Raw genomic sequence first — 22697 nt, 5'->3', positions numbered from 1 at the left:
GTCATGATCAGGGCCGCACTGCAGTGGCCTAGGCAGAAAAGAAAAATTTGGGCAAGCCTGTGACAAAATAGGCCTACATATTTTGTGTTGCTTTTCAAAGACATTTTCCATGATCATCCTGCTATCATCCTGCTATCCAAAATCCACTAAGGTGATGTCAACATAAGTAACTTGCATTATGTATTTCATGTATCAATATTACTACCAGATCATGAACACAGGCTTGACTATAGGCTCTAACATGCACTTGGCAGTCGTTAACTGTGCTAAACTCTCAAGAGTTAAAAAAAAAGAAGAAAAAACAGCTGACAGCTGAGATGTAGCTACAGATCTCAACAACAGAGCCAAAGGGAAACCAACCAGACATAAACAAACACCATCAAGCAGTTTACCATTTCACATGTCCTCATGCAAGCAGACTAAGTGAACGCAAAGCCAACACATATGCTAGTGACAAATAATACAACAATCTCTTATCTCAAGAGTCATACACCGGACCACCGCGGGCATATAATTAACGTCAGTGTTTTATCTTACCGTGGGTGGCTTGTGGGGAGACCCTGCCACATCGCAAGGCGCGGGCGGCGTGGCTTGGAGTTGAATATGGAGATGAGTTCATCCAGGTACATCAAGTTGTAAAAACGAGTGTTCATCATTGATGCCCGGAGACGCGTGTCTCTCCACACTGCAAGATGTCATTGGAAGTTTGGCAATGACTATGAGTGAATTCATATTCAGGAAATTATGTTGGGGGCAACTGTCAAGTACATCCATGATCCTAGAACAGGTGAAATCTACCTGGCGGTAAATCAGAGTTTGCCTGAATTGTTGCGGTGGGGGGGGTTGGCAGTTTCTACCCTGCTGTTTTAGCTTCGTTTAAGCTAGCCAAATCCTCACCTGTTTCATGCAATTCTTTCTCCTCCAACCGTGGTTACTTTAAATATACTGCCATGGATATTTGCTTTAACATGTTATTTATATAACTTTTAAGCGGCCTATTATTTATTTCACTGCAAAGCCAGAATATTTCCAAACAAAAGGTGAGGTACTCACACAAACTTTTACCACGCAATGCTCGGTCAAAGGTCAACCCCGCCCACGCAAGTATGGGTATTACCATGGATGTATTAGGGTATTACAGACCATTTGCTGCATGTCTTCCCCCTCTCTCTCCCACTTTCCTGTCTACAGCTGTCCTGTCTATTAAAGGCTAAAATGCCCAAAAAAATTATCTTTAAAAAAAAAAACAACTGTGTGGTTCCGGAAGTAAAAATCCCATTGATTTTCCCCAAAGGATTTTGATTATCAGCCATAATGTCTAAACCATTCAAGGTAGACTGACCACAAGCTATGAGGTTGTGAAATGAAAGTTCCTGTTCCTGTAATATTCCGTATGAAATCAACCTTGTTTTAAGAAAAACATGTTTTATCCATGGAAATGTTTACCATACCCACGAGACTGCGTACGCCAGCAACAGCGAGCTTCTACCATTGAAGTCTATGATAGAGGGTTTTCACGGCGCGTCATCAGACCCGAAATCGCCATGTTGGAGGTACTCCGCATCACAACAAAGCACAGGCACTGAAGTAGATCCCGAACGGCGTTAAGGAAAATGGTTAATTATTGCCGTGTTTTAGGTTGTACCAATAGGTCACACTGAGAAAAACATTTGGAATATTATCGACTTCCAAAAGTTATTAAAAACCAGGGAGAGGAATGTCAGAAGTTATCAGAGGAAAGGAGGTGCTTGTGGTTGGCAAAGCTCAACCAGGATCTACGAGGGAAAACTCTGTCTTGTTCGGTCTTTGAATTGAAAAAAAAAACTATTGAGAGTCACTTGGCTACACCTTGAGTATCACAATGATATCGTACAGTTAAGGTTAGGTTGATTAAAGACGTTATTGCATTACTTACTTTGGCCTTCACAACACAACGGTCGTTAATGACTTGGTACTGCGTCTCCCTCACCCATCCAAACACCATCTGGTTATAAGCCTCCAAAGTTTTGTAGGACTTAAGGTCTTCCGCTGTGTATGGGCTCGGCGAGAAAACCAGGTAGTTGACTATATCGGGATATGCAACTGAAGGAAGAATCACCGGGTCGCCATGGATCCAACAAGAGAGAGCCAACTTGTAGGGATCTGCACCGCCAGTAAACTGTAATTTCTCAAAATATCGTGCCTTTTTTGTGGTCCAAGTCCTTCCATGCCTTTGCATCTTGGACGCGTTTTGATGAGCTTTTCTGTTGTTTAGACATAAAGTATTAATGTATCCAAAGTGCACAATACTCCATTACTCCATTCAGTTGTTTACACCGAGTGCCGCCAATATGGCCGTGCATCCAGGTTACCACCCAGAACGTGACGTCGGTGAAAACCCTCTATAGTTTCTGTACACAGTCTTGTACCTTTGCCTTTTCTGCCGTTTAAAAAAAGAAAAATTGTGCCAAACAAATCAAATGTTTTATTTTTGATTCTTCTTGTAGCTGGTTAGCTTGGTTCCAGATATAAAACTCTTTATATAGGCTAAGCAAACGTCAATGGAACAACTGAATGGGGAAAAACACATTAAAACACACGCCCCATCATAGTTTATTTTTTGGTTTTGGTTTGTTTATGCTGTGCTGTTTACATACTGAATGGCCAGTAATAGGGCCCCAGCAGATCTTTCACTACGTTTACATGCACATAATATTCCGGTTTTTGCCCTTATTCCGAAAAAGACGATATTCTGACTAAGCTGTTTACATGGCTAATGAAAGTGAATATTCCACTAATATTTCCGTTTACATGTAGCCGTACAAAATACGATTTTACGAAGTTTACCAGTGGCGGACTTGCTGTACCGTGCAAACACAGCGTCCCCCTTTCACTCCTTCAACCAGCATCTTGAAAAGGTCGGCTTAGCGATGTGTGCGCATAAAAACCTGTTGATATCCAAGTCTTTGATAATGTTTAAAAGTAGCTGTGTTTCTCCTTCTTATTGGGTCTGCAGCCTTGCAAACCGTTGGCTGGTTGGTTTGTGTACAGCAACCATAGCAACGCACAGAGCTGACCATAAGCCGTAAACAGGCAAGAGGCCGTAAACTGCGGTAAAAACCCTGATTGAGACGCATATTCCAAATGCACTGTATACATGTCCAAAGAATGCCTCTAAAACCCGAATAATACCGGAATATCTCACGTCTTAATCTGAAAATGCTATATTAAAAAAAAAGGCCTTTTTCGGAATATCCAACCGGAATATGCTGTTTACATGACCTGTATCAAATTCGGAATATTGTCATATTAGGAATAATAGTGGAATATTGGTGTGCATGTAAACATACTTAATCTTGCCTCTGGGCCCCCTAGCAAATGAATGCAGCCATGGCAGACACATAGGGACACTCCTCCTGTTTGGTGTCTTCACCCCTTTTTCTACGACTGTACAATTTCTGTTGTCATATTAACTTGTCATTTTGCAATTAAAGTAAATAATTAATTATCCTACCGATCCCCTCTCTACGGCCCTGTAGGACAAAACACAACAGCATTTCACAAAACACAAAAGAGAAAACACAAAAGAGAAAACATCATTTCACAAAAATAAACAACATTTTACAAAACACAACATTTCACAACAGCAACAGCCTTGTAGGAGCCTGTTTCCACTTATTGCAACTGGTGCACATCAATTTCCCTCAGGAAAAATTACGTGTTTTTTTTTATTTGATCATATCATCCCTATCTGTGAGAGGCAGCAATGTGTTGCAAGGCATCCAGTCTGCCAAAAATCCAAAAGAAGGACTTCCGTTTGTCGCAGACTGACAGATGTGCATCCAATCAGCGATGAGGAATCATTGTCCAAAACATACGTAGGCCTACCTTTTCCAGTCTGAGTCTCACCAAATGTTGTTTTGTTTTCTACCTTTGCCAAATGTGTTTTGTGAAATGTCGTTGTGTTTTCTTAAAATGATCTTGTGTTTTGTGAAATGTTGTGTTTTTTTTTTTAAATGTCTTGTTTTCAGAATTGTTGTGTTTTGTGAAATGTTGTTTGGTGTGAAATGTTGTGTTTTGCGAAATGTCGTGTTTTGTGAAATGTTGTTTTCCCTTTTGCTCTTGTGTTTGGTCCTTCAGGGCCACCATACATTACAGTTAGCTATCCCCCTTCATCGACTAACCCCTAACCCACACCCTAAAGTCAGTAGCTGTTCTGGGGCCTTTTATCATATCAGCTGATGGGAGTATGCTCACTTGCCATGGAACTGTATACTGAAATTTCCATTTTTCCATTATTTTTTTTATGAGCACTTTTGCATTCAAGTTAAGTGAGAAAAAAAAAGAAAATTTTAACATTTAAATTACAGTTTCATGACAACTCATATGATCGAAAGCTCCAGAGCTGCTGTTAAATAGACCTTAGGTGAGATTGTTTAGTCAACTTCTGTTTCCAGGGTCAAGATTGAACTTTAAGACTCAAAATTAGTTGCAGCATCCAGTAGGCTACAAACAGGCGCAGCTGCGTTTACAAAACGATCCGCCAACGAACAGTTTGATTTAATTCAACTCGGAAGGAGTTGGTTTCCGTCATCTCACACAGTAGGATCGAGGAGGAGCAGAATTTAAAATTGAACTCAGTCTTCTGCGTCTGCTGTCAAAACTAGTTGTAGCAGCGCATGCGCACAATCGCACCACTGCAGCAACAGAATGATGTCACCCATTCAAAACAAGCCCAGACACACACCGACCGATTGCTGGACAGGCGATGCACGGTGTACTCATCGGACCAACAGGACTGGACAAGCTGACGAGCCGGGGACGGTTGAAGACCCACCGCCACACATCGACGACACGAGCCGTAATTATTAGACACGCGCTCTTTGGTGTTTTTGAGCCGTTCCTGTTCCTCCAATAGTCATCATCAGACTACCTGTCAAAACGACAAAGTGACAGATTCACGACGCTATCTCTGCAGATTTCTGGACACGACAATGACTCTGGAGGATGATCTGACAACAGCCGCAGCGATGGGAAACACGGCAGATGTGGAGTATCTCCTGCGGGCAGGAGCTGAAGTTAACGGCGTTAACTGTTTCGGTCGAACTGCTCTACAGGTCAGTAGCACCACAGATGAGCTTCGTCCGCAGATAGAAGCGCAGTAGCCTACTTAAATGTGTTTCCGTAACAGCATTTACATCATTAATCTCCTCAAATGACAACCAGTATTGCCAAGTGGGGAGACATTTTCATCCAGGCTATTTAACATATGTTCTTTATTTAGGCTACTGAAAAAGCAACCCACCTAAATATGACGGGCAGTCGCGTGAGTCGTTGTGGACTGTGATTAAACTTCGGCTATACTTTATTAGGCGAAAACGCGTTCCTATCGAGGTAATATGTAGCCTAGGCGGCCTAATATAATTTACCATCTATAAAATGAAACTATAGCCTAGCCTATACGTTTAGTATGGAACCTTTATACGGTTATACGAGTTACAACAGACAGGCTATTGTTACTTTGGATTATTCATTTTCGCACTGTATCAATCAGGCTAAAAACGAAACATTAGCGTAGTCTATATACAAGCCTAGTAGGCTATATAGTATTATGGTTGCGTTAAAAGTAGAACATTTTCTTAACGCTTCCAGTTCTTTGGCCTATAAAATAGCCTATAATACAGGGCCCTGTTCTTAATCTCTAAAATAGGCTATTCCAGCAACAAGTGAGCAGAATTATATACACCTTCTAATCTATCTAATAATAATAATCTATTAATAATCGTTTTAATTAGGCTATTTTATAGCCTAATTAAAACGGCCGATGCCTCTTAACATGCAGTCGAAGTGCCTTTGTATCATAACATAGTCTTGGAGTCACAGAGACTGTACTGAGGAAAAACGCAACTCTCCTGTCGTCAAGTCAGTTTCATTTAGAATTTCTCTTTAAGATGAAAGAAAAATAAACTAAATTCGAGGAGCCTCTAAAAGGCTGCTGCTCAAATCACTCGCCTACAGACGTTATCAGTTTATCGCATTGTTTTGGTGCGTTAAATGTGCTTACAGTGGCTCATCATTCTCCTATTTCGACTTAAAAAAAAATGAGTGGAGATAAATTATATTTGTAGTCCATGTCCATGTGGGACAATAGCCTACTTCACCCTGCTTCATCTCTTTGCAAGTCTATTATCTCCAGCGTCAGTTGACAAACTCATAATGGCGAGGTCTTTGTAATGTGATTTCCCAAATATATTTCCAAATCCGATTGATGAAATATCTGGGTGAAAATTGAGTAATTATTTGGTCAGCGGGGTTTTATTAAATTGCAGGTCAAACTCTATTTTTATCCATAATGATCTTCTAGTAAGGATATCCTAGGCCTAAATAATTGATTTAAAAAAAATATATAGCTATAATTTTTTTTATAGTAGTAATTTAACCAAATAGCCTATTCTAACTGCGGGTTATATTCTTCTGAAGGTGATGATGATGGGGAGCACGCCGGTGGCTCAGCTGTTACTGAAGCACGGAGCGGATCCCAACGTGGCGGACACAAGCACCGGGACCACCCCGCTGCATGACGCGGCCAGGACGGGCTTTCTGGACACTGTGCGGTTGTTGGTGAAATTCCAGGCTGACCCGCAGACCAGAGACAATACAAACAATCGGGCTATCGATTTGGCTCGAGAGAACAGCCATAGGGATGTGGTCGATTTTCTGCAGTCTCTTTAAAATACTAAGTGATATTTTTGTTGTAAATGGGGGCTCTGAGAAACGGGGCCTGAAGAGGCCTGCAGCCAAAATTATACATCAGCATGTTTTGCTGAAAAACGTTTTTATTTCTTAATTTATTTGTCAGATTTTTTTGTTGTTGTTGCTAATATAGCCATCTTTTTTTTGTTGTTTGGACAAAATCGGGTTTAGGCTCAGGTTCGTTGTTATAACAAATAACACAATAGCTCTAAAGCCACTGTAAGCCAGGCTATTGGGGATATTATACAGCGACCTAAACACAATTTGTTGTCGATTTATCTTCCGTGGTATAATTGAAATATAGGCTATCGATTAGTTTATAAGGAACCCCACTTTATATAGTGTACAGTTTTAATATGTTTGTTAAGTAGCCTAGCCTGAATTGTATTTTTAAAATAGGATTATTGTTGGTTATAAACCATAGCGAATACCGTAGGCTATTTTGAATATCTTTCCATGTCAAATATATAATCAAAGCCATTCAAAATGTTTTGCACATTGCACATTAGTGTCTAACGTATTCTGTATTCGTATGTCTATTCTGCAGGGACATCGAGTCCCACTTGCTGTTTGTACAAATGCTATTTCCGAACTCGCATATTATGCACTTTAATAAAATCTAGATTTAGGCTTATTTTAAGTGTTTTAAGATTAACAGATTAGAAACAGTAATACTATGGTTATGCTTTACATATGGTCTAAATGATGGATTAGGCTATGGTACCAGAGAATAAAAGAACACTTAAAAATCAATCAAGCTATTATCATTTGCGTTGCATTTAAATTCAGTTGGGAGTTTAACATTGCTGAATAACTAGTAAGACCGAACGAGCAATAGGCTATATATCACCCCAGGGGAAACGTTTCAAACGTTATGACTTCTCCTTGGATTTGCTTTTGCAACAGGTTTTTATGAATATTGACAGAGAGAGCTACAGAGCGAGCGTTTTTCCTGACACTGCATGGTAAATATCAGGCTACAGGCTCATGATCAATTAGCTCTGGTCTCAGGAGACTTCACAGTTAAACACGCCAGTAAGCTCAATGCTGATGCAATAATTCATTTATTTATTTTTCAATGAAAAGATTTGAGGCAGTGTTTTTTTTCTTCTTCTGGGAATTGTAATCCCTTGAATATTTGACATAAGTTGGTTGACTTAAAGCACCACTGAAGTAAACGTGTTTTAAAAATGATGACTCATAAAATCGGCCATGTTTCTACTTTTGGCGAGTTAAACATTAGCCTGGTTTAGTTTAAGCATGGCTGTGTTTATGGCTTTATGCAACCAAAGGGAGGTTTGAAAACGCACAGAAAGTCCCCAAAACCACTACAGGCATTAATCACACGGTGTTGTCTCTTCTGAAACGTCAACGGATGGGTCCAGTATACTGCCTGCCATGGTAAACCATTTTTATCTCAACAATAAATGATGTACTCACATGTCAAACAGGAGACCGTTTTTACAATATTTAATTAGCATATTCAATTAAATCATTGTCAAAATTGCTTCAAGACCGGAAATTCTGAATTCAGAGGAATATATAAATACACAAGTGACTTTACCCTTTACATGTATTTTTAATTCTAATTCTTTTGCTGTAATGGACAATAGCCTTTTAAAAAGACAATCTTTGAAATTGAAAGTTTTAAGATTTTAATGTTTTACTAACAACTTTAAAGCATGATTTCAAATCTCCATAGGTTTTATTGAGCCAATGTGTGCAGCATAATGTTGTTTAGACAAGGCAATATAGGGGAAATACAAGGTACCAAGTATTTCTTTTTTAGCTACTGTGCAGCGTGAGGACATTCAGGTGCAGCACATGCAGATAAGAAAAGGGAAATGGAAAACATGAGTGCTCACAGAAGGCCCAGCACTTCAACAAAATGTCTGTCATCTCTGTCAGTGTCAATAACTGCAGTCAGATTCTCAAAAGTACTCCAAATACGGTCAATTAGCTGTTTTAATGATAACTGGAAAACAATTTGCATGTACAGTGCAGATCCTATCCCATATTAATTGAATGCTGTTGGGGTTTGATTCATGAAACATGTAAAACAGTCATGAAGAGCAAATGAAAATATTTCACAAAAAATAAAATGTGCATGTGAAAAGAAAAAGATACAAACATTCCCAGTATTAATAACCAGACATTTTTTTGTAGTATCCAGGCATTTAAAGGATTTTACTTGAGTACATGTGATACGTTCAAGACATCAGATTCTACTTTAAAAAAGGTTTATATTACTTGTAACTAAGGCAGTAACACAGTATGTATGTGCTAAACTTGAAAGCATTTTGATTGCATTAACAGCAGTAAAAACACCAAAACGTTTACAGGCAAATATATACATTTTAAATGTTGACAGACCACAAAAAATATAAATGCACAAAAAAATATCTAGTATAATCCTTAGAAGACCTAATACCTTTGTTGCTCTTTTGAGAATGTTTAACTAAACATAGGGTGGGACTGACAGAAAAACTGCTACTGGAGTGACGATACTCATGGGTGTTCCAGAGAATAACAGTAACCGATTTCCTTTTCCAATGAAGACAGAGCACGTGCATTATATACTGTATGTGAGGCACTTTCTTGTGATTCACTGATGACAATTCCACAGGCAGAGTTGAGTCTGTAGTCGGTGGCGATACAGGTGGTGTCTGGTATCCTTTTCTACTTTGTTTTCTGCACGCTTAGTGTTTTGGTAACATTACTGAAGACTGGGCCATTGACTGTAACAGAAGAAACAAAATAGTTTCCCTCCCCATGTATGTGTCAAAGACATACAGCAACAATAACTACATTTAGACTGTGAAAGTTGCCTAGTGTTTGTTTCAGTCCAGTCTGAGGCCAAAAGTGAAATACATTAGAAAGTTGAAGAGATAAACGGAGGACATAATGAATCTGGAAGTTTTATTAAAAACGGATGTGCCGGTTATTATTACCACAATTCAGATTCATTATTTTATTCCAAAGTGTGAACCTTTCCAATAAAAAAAGATACATTGTGAGTAGAAATGTATCCACTTACCTTCCTGCAAACTTAACGTACTTCAAGCATATTAAAAAGTATTGTTGCAAATGGACGTACCCAGTGTAAAAACACTTATGTGATTTTCTTAAGTAAAATTCATATGCTACAAAAATGTGTTAAACATTTGTATTAACATTTCTTGAACATGTGCACTGATAACTATGCATTTCATATTTTTATTACCACATATATTGGGTTAAGACGGTTATATGTATTACAGTCATGGTGTGTTTTCATGCTTAAATGTTTCCAAAAAAACATTTCCATTAAAAGTTAAATCAGCTGAGTTGGATTTTGTATAATAAAAAGCTGCAACACAGCACAAAGTCAGCCTCGCAGACGGAGCGATCATTGCTTTTTTCGGCACTTGGGCCTCATGGTAATAATCACTTTCATGAACGGGTAGTGTCTCGACAGCGGTAATGCTCCAGATGGTTTGATTATTCTTTTGAAACACGGTTAAAAGATGTGGCCCAGTGAGACGGGAGGCAGAATAAATGAGATCTCAATTCAAGATAGCCAGCTATAAAAAGGTAAACAGACCCTCTTTCACAACCTCTTCAAACACTTAGTGAATGGAAATTAATCATCATAAAAGTTGACAACTTACTTTCAAGGTCTTCATTGTCTGAGCCCAGTCCATCTGACTAATCTGAGGTATTGCAGTCAGCAGGATACTGCTGGCTTTGTTGGCGTTCTCCTTCATCGTCTTCATTACGTTGTCAACACAGACCTAGGACAAGGGAAGAAAACAGCCGGCGTGTGATAAGAATCACTTACAGAAATGTAAATTGCGCTTGCTTTAAGTGTCTTGTCACTTTGTACCAGCTCTATACTGGACAACAAGGTGAGCTGTTCAAAGAGACGTTTAGTTTTATCTCCAAGTTTATTCAAGTCACAACAGAACCTGCAAGTCAGCTGCAGAGATAGCCAACAGTGCAGATGTGAAAATCAGTAGACACCATCTGGGCCTTGTACTCCAATGACTCATTACGTGGTATTCATTATACACTTAAGTCTTTGAGCCAGTTCACCTGCCATGTCTATGACACTGGCAATCATAACATTATTCACCTGATGAACATCGCTACAAGAAAAGGGGAAATAAAAATCATAAGCATGCTTATTTATCAACTGTATTCACATACAGAAACTAAGGCCTCAGTCACACGGATAAAAACTATTTAAGTATATCTGCATGAAATTATGTGATAATCAACATTACTCAGCCACATGTACTGTACAGTGTACAGTAAGTTACATTATTTCCGTCCTGTGCTTGTGTTTTCTCCTTTAACCTCAATTAACCCCTCCCTTGAGTGCTTTGTTTTCATGTCACATTCAATGACTGGGTTCATGTTTTTGTGGTGTTTGCCAGGATGAAGACAGTGAAGCTGATGACTCAGTGTGACTCAACCTCCTCTGGCAGGGCTTCCACCGGAGGCTGGCAGGCAAGCTGACTGGGGGGGAAGGATGTGGCGAGCCTTCTGCGACAGGAGGGGGAAGAGGTCAGCTGCAGGAACTCGGAAGTTAAGTTGTGAGTTTGGCTGGATCAGTGACAAATAAGCTGAAACTCGCCCACACACAGTATATCAACTGCATTATCCAGAGTGTCTGACAGAGAGAAGGTTACTCGGAAGCCAAGAGAAGCCACAAATACTCTGCTCTACTTACGGAGCACAGATGGCGAAAACCTTTGTTGATCATATGTTGACGTTTATTTCTTTTATATAGCACTTTAGAAACAAACACGTTTGCAACAAAGTGCTTCAGAAAGACGAAAATACATGTATACAAGAATAAAACACACATATATACATTTACACATATAGTGGAAATACAACACGATTCAAGTAGTGAATCTATCTTGAAATCAGATAGATAGAGAGATTATATATATATATATAAAAAAAGTAAAGAAAACCAGATAAACACAACTAAAATTAAAAACTAGAGAATAATGAGTCTTAAAAACATTTTTATGACATATGGTCTAGAAATGTTTTCTTCTTAATAATGTAATGGTTCAGTGATGTGCTAACTTTAAACACTGCAGAAAAAAAATGTCAAAATGATATTTGAAGTAATTGAAACTTTTATCATTATAAAAGCAAAGACTTGTTTTTGCTCGTGTGTTCCCACCTACAATGTAACACTCTTCTTCAAATCAGCTCCAAGAGGAAAGCATAACATTAACTTCTGACAGAACTGCCTTAAAAAGTGACAGAGCTATTACCAAAAGTTAATTTATGCTATCCCTGGAAAAGTACACATTTACTTTTTTTCTGAAAGCAATTCCGAAATTTGTGAGACAGTGAATGTGTACCCAAACAATATGTGCCTGTTTGTATAATCAATGAATTTCAACTGAGCAACATCTAGCGTGCTCTGTGGCAAAAACTGAGGAGGTCATCATGTACCCAAAGCTTGTTTCCTGCTACAAGAAGACACTGATCACCGCAGTTTACAGTAAACAATGTCCCTTTTGTTACAAGCACAACTCAGAAAATCCTCGAGTTGCAGGAAGTGAGGAGAAAAACAAGCTAGGGATTACTGTATTGCATCAAGTTAAATAAAAATGGTTTTAAAACTATTTTTATTCAACAATAACTTACCAGGCTGAGTAAATGAAAACTGAAATAATGAGTCCTGTTACAGAAACCAGAGATTACTATTGTACTAACTATTGTTTTGCTTATAGTAAATAGACTGTCTGGTACATCTTTTTATAGATGTGACCATCTTGCTGCCATCATCAACATTTTTCTCTGTGAGAGCAATGATTACTACCTTGATGATGTGTCACAATCGCTCTTCTAGCTCAGAGCTAACGCTGAAGGATTGGATACAATTGTGCAATAATTGTTTTATAGCACACTTTGGCACAAGTGGTCCAGCAAGCAAGATGGATCTGGGTCAAGTGTAAATCACCAGCTTAGTAAAAGTAGAAAGTATGAAAGTATATAACCTGATGACAAGTTAGATAATAAAATGCTACAGTACATTTAGTTATTAGCCTGTTGGGACCCAGCTCATAGCTTTTATCCAAAAGTTATCCAGTGGTGGTAAGCTGATAGCTAAGAAAAACCAATGGGGTATAGTAAGTAACTAAACAAATCTTAAACAACTAAAAACAAACATAATTAAAAAAAAGGTGATACTACTGGCTGCACAGACAACAAACACAAAAGGAAGGAAGTGACGCCACCCGAAATGCACCAACCATGCATCCCACTTTGCCAATACTGACTCACACAAGGCACAAACAAGGACAGACGAGACATCAAAATAAAAAAACGTCGTTAGGATCTCCAGCCTGCCACTTACCGCCTCCTCGTGCTCCTTCCAACAGTCGTAGTCTGTTGCCATGGCGATGCTGGCATAGCACAGGCCGGCCTCCTTGGCGAGGACCACCTCTGGCACAGTGGTCATATTGATGACGTCAGCACCCCACTGGCGGAACATCAGGCTCTCGGCCCGCGAGGAAAAGCGGGGGCCCTCGATACTCAGCATAGTGCCTCGCACATGGCACTTGACCCCCAGGCTCCGCGCCACCTCCACCAGAACCTGCACCAGGACAGAGAGTTAGTAACCGTCTCCGTACAGCTGATGGGATGGGAGAACAGGCGGGAACTGTTGACGTGGTTTTATTTGCTGCTCATCTCCTTTGCTCAACTGTAGTGTTGACGAAATAAAACACTGCCTGCTATGCTGTGTGCCATCTCCTGATCCGATATGCTGTTTCAGTCTGTTGGAGATCAGCTCTAGCGCTGACACACGAGACTACAGATCAGAAAATATTTATTTTGAAAGTTAAGTATTTTCTACAAATCATTTCCAAATAATTAGCAACATTATGGCAGTTATACAAGTAATACAATCTATATAATAATAACAACAACAACTTACATAGTCAGAAAAAACAAACCAATTTGTTTTTTCATAAATGTGTTTTATACCATGGGGAAATACTTGACCTGTGCCTCATGCATTATATTTGTATATCACCGTTCATAGAGTTTTGTTTATGGATGCTTTTACATAGTTGCAAAAGCAAGCGGGTAGAATAAAAGTGACAGTACAGACGAGTTTGCAGCTATGCCTTTAAGTGTTTTAGGTTTTAAAACTATTAAATTAATCTTGTTTGGATGCTTTTACATTTTGCTTGCTCGAAAGACAGATTTACTTAAATCTTAAACTCTAATCAAAAACTGTAGCTACATCCTGAATATCAGATCAGAGCATTTTACGATCGATTGCATAGTTTTTCCTTACAATTAAGCCCCAATGACACATACTTTTGCCGCAAAATGTTTCATGTGTGTAAACAATATTAATTTAACGGTGCACTATGAGTTCCTGCATGGTTTCAGCGGGATTTCATTTTTCTCTCAAATCGTAGGCATCTCTCCTTGATCCGCTAGCTGCCTGCTCCCTGAATAGACTGTGAAAAGCCGGTCTCGGGAGACAACACAGGGGTCGTAAACGTCAAACACTAGAGGCACAGGCTGTGAACCAAACTACAACAAACCACTCCAGCCAATCACCGACAAGATGGTTGGGGGAGGGGGTGGGGGTTAGTGACAGTTAGTCATGACAGTTACGGAAACATGGGAGGGGAGGGGCGAGCTTGCTCTGTTTTGTTTGAAATTTACTTTAAACAACTAGAGATGCACCGATTACAACTTTCCAGGCCGATACCGATTTTAGCCGATTCCATTTTTACAGCACACACAAATATTTATTTTCTATCTCTTCTTTAATAGAACATTTTGCACAGAACATAGAACATTTTTTGAACAGATAATGGATCACTATAAAATAGAACTATTTAAATTACTCCTGGTGTGGGAAATGTACACACATCTAAAGTGCAATGTTAGAACCATTTCCTTCTTTTCACATCCAATATCCAACTAAAAAAAATGTGATTTTGGTTTTTGGTGTCGTCCCTCCACGCCCTACTTTTTCCTTGCAGGTGTTGCATATTGCAAACTTGTTATCTTCTGCACACACGCTGAAGAATTTCCAAACATCTGACATGTTGCAGGTTAATTCACGAGGTTCCCTACATGTGCGAGAATAGCGACTAGAACACGCGCTTCACACCGCGAGCGGTACGCGCGATACACGGCAGAAAAGTTGAGAGAAAGGGGGAAAACGAGACTGTGCTGTCGTGTCGTGTCCATGCGTCCTTGAAAACTGTAACACGTATAACTTATGTTGTCCGTTAATTGTAGCATTGACCGGCATATGTCAGACTGACCTGCCGGTCATGGCCAAGCACATGAAAACCGGCCAATTCCGGTCACCGGCCGGTCTATCGGTGCATCTCTAGAAACAACAGAAGTGACAATGCATGAACTCATAGTGCACCTTTAAAAGCGTAGTTTCTGCCACCCCCATAAGGAACTCTAAAGCTTGTTTTACAGTTCTGCGGAGGCTCCACGCAGAGCTTACGCTGTAGCTTACGTAAGTGGCGTGATGTTTATACTTGTGCGCTGGGGTGTGCGTCGAGCCGGCGTGTGTGTGTGTGTGTGTGTGTGTGTGTGTGTGTGTGTGGTAGAGGGAGAAGTGAAAGAGTGACGGCGATTAGCTTCGGAGCGAGTACCGACTCTAGAGTCATAGTGAGAGAAACAAAGTGTCTCCCCTGTGTTTTCTGACCAAGGTGGGAAATCTGTAGCAGGAAAAGTTAACCCTCTCCTTGATTTCATGTTCATGGAGAAGAAGAACCAGGAAATGAGTCGGGTGAAATGCAACGCTACCAAGCCACGGCTGAGCGACGTGTAGTTACATTTTTCGAGAGGTGCACGTCAGGTCCGGCGTAGACGCAGACCCCTCTGCGTCTACGCCGGACCCTCCGCCGTCGATTTGACGCACAACTATAAAAAGGCCTTAAGTAATGACAACACTGTCGGCGCATCCATATGACACAAGCCTTCCGTGACCGTGCACAGCCTCCACCCCTCCTCCACGCAGTTGCTAGTAGCAAAAGAGGACACAGAGGATTAAAAAAAACATGATGGTCATTATCTTCACTCGAGTTTCTGCACGGGAAAGTCACCGGACGACAATCTTCTGAACATAGTCATACTGAGAAATATAGACGGAGTTGTGTGGAGCTGATAGTCTTCATTAGCTTTGTATCAACTCATTTAGCAATGGCTTGAATGTAACGGACGTTCATTAATATCAAAAAGTTATGCACTAAAGCTTTAATTAAGCAATTCATTTTTTTTTGTTAAAATGCAGCACTTTATTGTGGATCAGACCGTGTAGCTCTCATGTGCCGCTTTTTTTTCCACCTTTCCATTATCTTCACACTTCTGGTCCATTTTGGTTGGGCCAACTCACATTATTGTACAGGAATTATTATCAATTATATTTTGACATGATATGTTATGTAAATGTAATATGTATGCACAATTAAAAAAAAAAAAAGAATTGGAGTAAATTTGAAGTAAAAAAAAAAAAGGCTCAGTGAGTACAGGCATTGACATGGGTATGTACAGGTATTCGAGGACTCACCTCTCTGGTTCTGTTGCAGAAAGGCTCAGCCATGGGGATGTGACTCACTCCTGGAGGACTGGTTGGCTGCCCATCGTACAGCGTCTGAGCTCTCTTGGTAGTCCTGGCAAAAAGAACAAGAAGCACTGAAAGTTAGTATCAAAACACATATTTTAAGAAACACTGTGAACATGAACACATCAACCAAGCAGCAAGTAAAAGTTAATTGTCACAAGGACTATGCAAGCGTTAGCAGAGAACAGCAGCAGCCTGTTCTCCTGCACCATGCCAATAACCGTTGTTTAATTTCCAGCTCTGCTGAGTCAGTGGGGTTCCACCAGGCACAGCGCCAGCCTGCCTGCCTTCAGCTCTTTATGGAGCCGGGTCGGGAGTATACAAGAGACTGACTTAGCCCAGTGGCCTGAGAACATTGGGGATTTTGCGTCTCCCTGTACGCCCTCAGCTTGTTTTGCAAGGACTGAATTATTTTTGAGCGTTTGGTTATATCATATGTAGATCATTATGTAATGGGGTATTAAGAAGATAGATTTCTCAGTGGTGCTGATTCATGGTATAACTTTGGTTCTCTTCTCCCAGCGATTGCTTAGTCATACCACAATTATCTCAGACATTAAAATTTTCGAAAGAGTGAACCTTGCATCAACAGTATCTTTTAAGTTGATGCCCAACCCTATCTCTTACTCATAACTCTGGCATTGGAAGACTAGTCATTGCTTAAACAGATTGAGCCAGCTGCAGCTCCACCCTGCTGAAAATCCATAACAGTAATGTGTGGGAAAAACTACAGGCTCAGTACAATGCCCGTTTATGTTATAGAAATCAAATTATCTGGGCCTGGCATTTCATTAGCAACGCCATTATAGGATCATTGTTGCAAAGAATGAAAGCCTAAAATTCAATATTTAAATCCCTAAAACGCAAAAAAGATGAGCTATGGACTACTAAGCATTAGATATTTATTGAAACACAGTTCCATCATAGCAGGTCTGACGTACAGCTCGTCTAAAGCTCTAAAGCTTTGGGAAATCACAGCACTATTCAGATTGCATTACCAATGATAGAGGGTGCCATGAAAAACAGATCAGAAGTGAAAATCAAAACAAGAACTTCTAAATCAAGGGTCAAAATAGGAGGATTTTCGACCAAGTGTTGGGTTTGGAAAAGCAAGATGACAATGATTGTCGAATCAATAAAGTGGAGCCTTTACAAACATGCTGTCACATGCTGCAGGACAAGTCTGAACTAGTCCCAACAAGCAACTTCCTCATTTCTGATAAATAGATCTTGTCTGTGCTTGATGCTGGTGGTGGAACTTTTCACTTACATGGCAAAACAAAGCCACGGGCAACGTGACGCAGTGGTATGCAAGTGTGCAGGGGAACACACTGGCACGACTGTTGGCAAGCAGTTCAACTCACTGGAAACAAATAAGCCATCCTACTTAAACAGCACCTCTCACTGCACATATTGAGTTATTTAATGGAATTTGTGCAATCAGCTAACTGAGAAACTTGCACACTCACACAGGGTCAGGCTACACATAAAGTGTATATATATATATATATATATTCTCATCTCTCTATCTAAATAAACATGGATCAGTTAACCTAGTTTATTTATGGCCAACTTGCACCAAAAATCACTTTCAAAACCATAACAGCACTGTCAATAATTGTCAATATAAACTCTTATTAAAACCAACTCTAAAATGAGTAAATGAAAGTATGTCTTCATGTGACGAAGAGCGCTCCATTATAGCCATTAAAACATGATGGTGGGTATTAGCTCAGTAAATCAAATGAATGAGAACTGAAATTCTCACATCTCAAAAGCGATTGATACACCACTATGAAACAGACAGGAAGGAGCCTTGACTGTTTAGTTACCAATATATCATTGCAAATATCATATAGCTGTCAACCGTTTCCATAGCAGAGCGTCACAGTGATAGTGGCTTTTTTAATTCTCGCTAAAGCCAACTATGACACTTGAGAGTTCAACCAAACCCCAAGCAGAGGTTAACAATTCTTCCCACTGAACATGACAGTAAACAAACATTGGCTTTGAGAAATGTGTCAAACGTGGTAATACGAGTCCTTCGCCTCTCTCACTCAGCTATCTGGACACTTTTGTCCCACAGTAACATGTCAGCGAGATGTGTGGGAAGAGGATTTGAGTTGTTGTGCAAGAGACCTCCTGTACAGTCATAACAACCAACAACAACCTTTGTCAGAAGGTCAAATTATTTAGAGGAACACATTAAGACAGTTAATACATTTAAGTTAATGATGTCGTTTACTTCATAAAACAATGAATGTAGCCACTTTATTCACATAAACTTCATACTGTGGCACTCTTTGTTGCTTTCTGGATTGACTCTCAAAGAGGTAAACTGGTTTAAATAAGCAGCAACACACTTCAGGGTGTGCAATGTCACAGATTATGATATGACATGAATGCTGTATCTTATTAGCTGCGTTAATAAGAATAAGGCTGTTGTGTGAGAATGCCAGTCGTATGATTTAAGGATCTTAAACTATAAATTAAAAGAAGTGTGATCAGACAGTCTTAAAGTGCCTGGTATCTGTAGCGATTTCATGTTATCACTTTTATACAATAACTTCCCCTCACTAAAATGAATGGCTTTTTTCGCCCCACTTAGACAAAACCTTTTTTCCCCCCATGTTCAGTTTGAACACAGAAAGTAACTAAAATCAAGATAAACGTACTCGGCTAAATCTATTCTAAGAATACAATTGAAATGCTCTGACATTCTCGGTTTTACTACACGTCCAGAGAGTATGTGGAAAGAAGAAACAAATATCTGAATCACAACCTGCTGTTGTAGTCAAATCCCACTTACCTGTCAATGAACTGATCTATGATGACAATGTCTCCTGGCTGAATCTCCTCCCGGAGTGAACCACAGGCCGTGGTAACCAACAGATGTGTGCAGCCCTCTTCTCTCAGTGCCCAGATGTTGGCCTGGTAGTTCACATTGGATGGCATAATGGTGTGTTGTCTCCCATGCCTAAAAGATGGGAACAAGCAGAACTCAAGATACACATTGTTTAATCATGTTCACTGAACATTAGGTCAATGTCAGAAACAAGACAATATAGCTTGGCACTTCATTGTTAGATGCAGTGAAATATTGAAGACATGCAGTATGATTAAATATTCACTAGATGGTTCTAATAGAGAACAAAAATTCACATGTTGAGAGTATAGTAAAATACCCTTTCTTACCTTGCAAGGAGCACACAGTCCACGTTTTTTATTTTCCCAAGTATCAGAGCATCGGACGGCTGTTCAAGGAGAACAGAAATATCAAATTATAAATAAAAACACTACTGTAAGGAATCATTTACAAGCAAAACAGGACAGAATGTCAACAGAGCTTATCGTTTACACTGCTCTATTTGACAAGAAACAGGTTAGGGCCACAAAACACGACTAACCTTTCCATACGGTGTGTCAACATAACGCTCAGTCCTTCCCTCCAAGATATCTGGATCATCAAGGCCTGAACCACCAATTATTCCAATCTAAACAAAAATTAGAAAGTCACACAACTACATCAGAATCAATATCCGACCAAAACGCTTCCATTTGTATACACAAAAAAACACACAAATAGATACAACTTTTCATAATTTGGTTTACAAACAGGGTAGGGGAATTAGGGCATGGATAAAAACACAAAACAGAAAATAAATGCAGTATCTATTAACTATGAGGACACATTCAAATCGGTCACTAACTTGTTACCAACTGACAATATCCAAGACTCCAATGACAAGATCTGGTTATTTCCTCCTCGGGGAGAAAGCTGTCTGTGTTTGTACATACAATACTGCTTATAGTCAGTCAGTCAAACAGCATTGATCCAGGGTAAGAATATGTCCAAGTACTGTACTTCTACTCTAGCTTTACTACATTTCAGAGGTAAATAAGGTACTTTTTTTTTTTTTTTTTACTCCACTACATTTATCTGACAGCTGTATTAGTAAGTAGTACTTTGCAAAATAATATGAACATCATATGATCAGATTCTAAAATATGATTCACAGTAATGGATTAAAGTACCTAACAATATGTTAAATTGTTAAGGCCTGCACAATTAATCGTTATAAAATCGCGATCTCGATTCACCCTGTTCACAATTTAATTTTTAAATAACTTGCAGTTGTTTTTTTTTATTAAAAAGAATGTGGCCCGCCCATGAGAAAGAGAGAGACATCATGGCTTGCAAACAAGCAAAGTGGCAGTTGGTCAAGGCCACACCCCCACCCTCCACCTTGCCCCCCTCTTCTCTTCCTCAATAGCATTTAAAGCTTCAGATGACTTCAGATACAGTATTAGGGGACCACTATGGCCTATATAAAAGCATCCAAAAAGCAGCATGTCATGGGACCTTTAAAATTGGTTCCACCTGGAACTAGCTACAACACTGAAATGCTGCTAAAACTGTAATCAATGCATTAATAATAGCCTAAAATAGAGTTGCTGTTGTTCTATAGTACATTTTGATAATATTACTTGTAGTTATGTAAAGTTTACAGCATGGTATTGCTACTTTAAATCAAGCAGTGAGTGGTGTAGGCTAGTCTACATGATATGCAGGTATATGCAGTATACCCACTAAGAAAGCTCCAGGATTTCCATATACCCACTTAAAAATGCCCAATGACACGCAACAACATACTTTCCATTATATTTTTGATATATTTTGAATTGTCATCTGTGTTTTTCTTCTTCACATAGGCTAAATAAAGGCATTTCCACCGTAAATTGGTGCATAAAAGTGTATCCGAATGCAGGAAAGGAAGTCGTTGATGCTCAAAACTTCCCTGGGGGAGGACACCCAGACCCCCCACTGTGATATGATAAGTATTATACACTTCCCTCTGAAATGTAACGTTAATAGAGTAAAAGTAGAAAGTAGGTTGAAAAGCAAAGACTCAAGTAAAGTACAAGTACCTAATTTTTTTTACTTAAGTACAGTATTTGAGTAAATGTAGTTATTACCTCCTGCTGACAGCTGTCACTTACGGTTACAGTGAGGTGCACTCTGTCTGCAGTGGCCACGTGCTAAATCAACTTCACCTGAGATGGTTCACCTTTAATGCTAACTAGTTGTTATAAACAGTACCACGTACAGTTATAGAGCAACCTTGCAGTTAGCATACAAAAGCTTATGTTTTTTTCCCCATGACTGTTTAAAAGTGCAGACTATAGCTATAAGTAACGTTACAGCTTTGCTAATACAGTACGATGCTAACAGATTCTTTACAGTCAGTGGTTTTAACCCACAATGTTCAGTTGGTAAGACTTTCAACGTGACATTATATTTTAGGTTATTACCTTAATGGGCACCGTGGAAGCCATGACGATAGTTTTCTTGCCTGTAAAAGTGAAGATTTGTAAAAAAGAAGTTGTGAGGAAGACCCTTTATAGCCACAAACTACGGCCACAACCGTTAACAACATCCGTCAGCACCACGGACATCAGACAATTCTCTTCCTGTTTGATTGGTTTGCCTTCAAAATAAAGGCGTGGCGAAACCAACATTTTAGATCAGATAAATGGCCTAGTGGTTTTAGGCTATTTATACTGGTGTATTTTACTTAATCGTTTTTAAAGGCAAACAATGTGTTTACCGTTCTACTTACCTTGCAGGAGGCCGTGGGTTTTCATTCAGAGCACACGCAGACACTTAACTGTAGGGATAATTCTTTTCCTGGCTTTATAGTTACTCGAAATTCACCATCTTGTGGTCCTGGGTTTGAGAAAAAAACATGAAATGCCTTTTCACACTTACACAGAGCCTTCAGAAGTGTTCCCTCAACACTTGTCACAGCCCAAATTACAGATAAATATTACACCACTGTTTATTTTTGTCGACTGATTTTCCTTCTTTTTTTTTTGCATCCTTCTACACTGAAGCAGACAATCAGCCCAGCACTTGGCATATCTGTATTGTGGAAGGTATATGAAAGACAGAGAGCAAAGGGTATGTCTCATGAAATAGAAAGTGAACTCTATAGCTACAACAGTAGGTTTATTTTAAGAGCTACAGGAACCAGATAGGTTTGAGTTTGCACGCAAAATTATGACTTCTGTGCTTGTGATGCTACGAATATGTAAAGGAATTTACAGTACATTTTCAGCTTCTTACATTTTCCATCTTTCACCTCTTCCCTCCAAATTATTTTAGACCTTTGATCTAGTTTGAAGCTATAACACAAAACAAAATGTAAACTAGTAAAGAGGTTGGTTACTCCCCGAACACAGTTCATAATCTTCTTATCTTGGATATAGTGTTGTAAAATGTGACATGGCACGCAATTCTTTCACTCAAATCTCTTCATCTCTATTAAAACCATTAATCAAT

The 22697-nt window shown here is 39.4% G+C and overlaps 2 protein-coding genes across 2 annotated transcripts; one reads left to right on the top strand and one right to left on the bottom strand.

Moving 5' to 3' along the window:
* Positions 1 to 4681: 4681 nt before the first annotated feature.
* cdkn2a/b (cyclin-dependent kinase inhibitor 2A/B (p15, inhibits CDK4)) lies at positions 4682 to 7926 on the top strand. The gene is made up of 2 exons (XM_078261524.1): positions 4682 to 5096; positions 6460 to 7926. The coding sequence occupies exons 1-2, from the start codon at positions 4974 to 4976 to the stop codon at positions 6709 to 6711; spliced, it is 375 nt and encodes a 124-aa protein (XP_078117650.1). The 5' UTR covers positions 4682 to 4973; the 3' UTR covers positions 6712 to 7926.
* Positions 6813 to 21760, bottom strand: mtap (methylthioadenosine phosphorylase). Its single transcript, XM_078261472.1, has 8 exons — positions 21668 to 21760; positions 19762 to 19848; positions 19550 to 19608; positions 19164 to 19331; positions 16301 to 16403; positions 13100 to 13339; positions 10383 to 10505; positions 6813 to 9470 (listed from the first exon to the last, which is right to left on the bottom strand). Exons 1-8 carry the CDS (start codon positions 21689 to 21691, stop codon positions 9432 to 9434), a joined length of 843 nt encoding a protein of 280 aa, XP_078117598.1. The 5' UTR covers positions 21692 to 21760; the 3' UTR covers positions 6813 to 9431.
* Between the last annotated feature and the right edge of the window lie 937 nt (positions 21761 to 22697).

Source organism: Sander vitreus, chromosome 2, assembly GCF_031162955.1.
Source record: "Sander vitreus isolate 19-12246 chromosome 2, sanVit1, whole genome shotgun sequence".
NCBI classification, from domain to species: domain Eukaryota; kingdom Metazoa; phylum Chordata; class Actinopteri; order Perciformes; family Percidae; genus Sander; species Sander vitreus.
The sequence above is the reverse complement of the archived record's forward strand: the minus strand, read 5'-3'. Positions and strand labels throughout refer to the sequence as shown.

Bases quoted from the DNA above. Each gene is read 5' to 3' on its own strand.
- cdkn2a/b (XM_078261524.1), top strand. From the start codon at position 4,974: ATGACTCTGGAGGATGATCTGACAACAGCCGCAGCGATGGGAAACACG. The intron at 5,097-6,459 runs GTCAGTAGCACC...ATTCTTCTGAAG, and splicing joins TCGGTCGAACTGCTCTACAG to GTGATGATGATGGGGAGCAC.
- mtap (XM_078261472.1), bottom strand. From the start codon at position 21,691: ATGGCTTCCACGGTGCCCATTAAG. The intron at 19,609-19,761 runs GTTAGTCGTGTT...CTCCTTGAACAG, and splicing joins TTGACACACCGTATGGAAAG to CCGTCCGATGCTCTGATACT. The intron at 9,471-10,382 runs GTAAGTTGTCAA...CTTCTGTTACAG, and splicing joins AGACAATGAAGACCTTGAAA to TCAATGGCCCAGTCTTCAGT.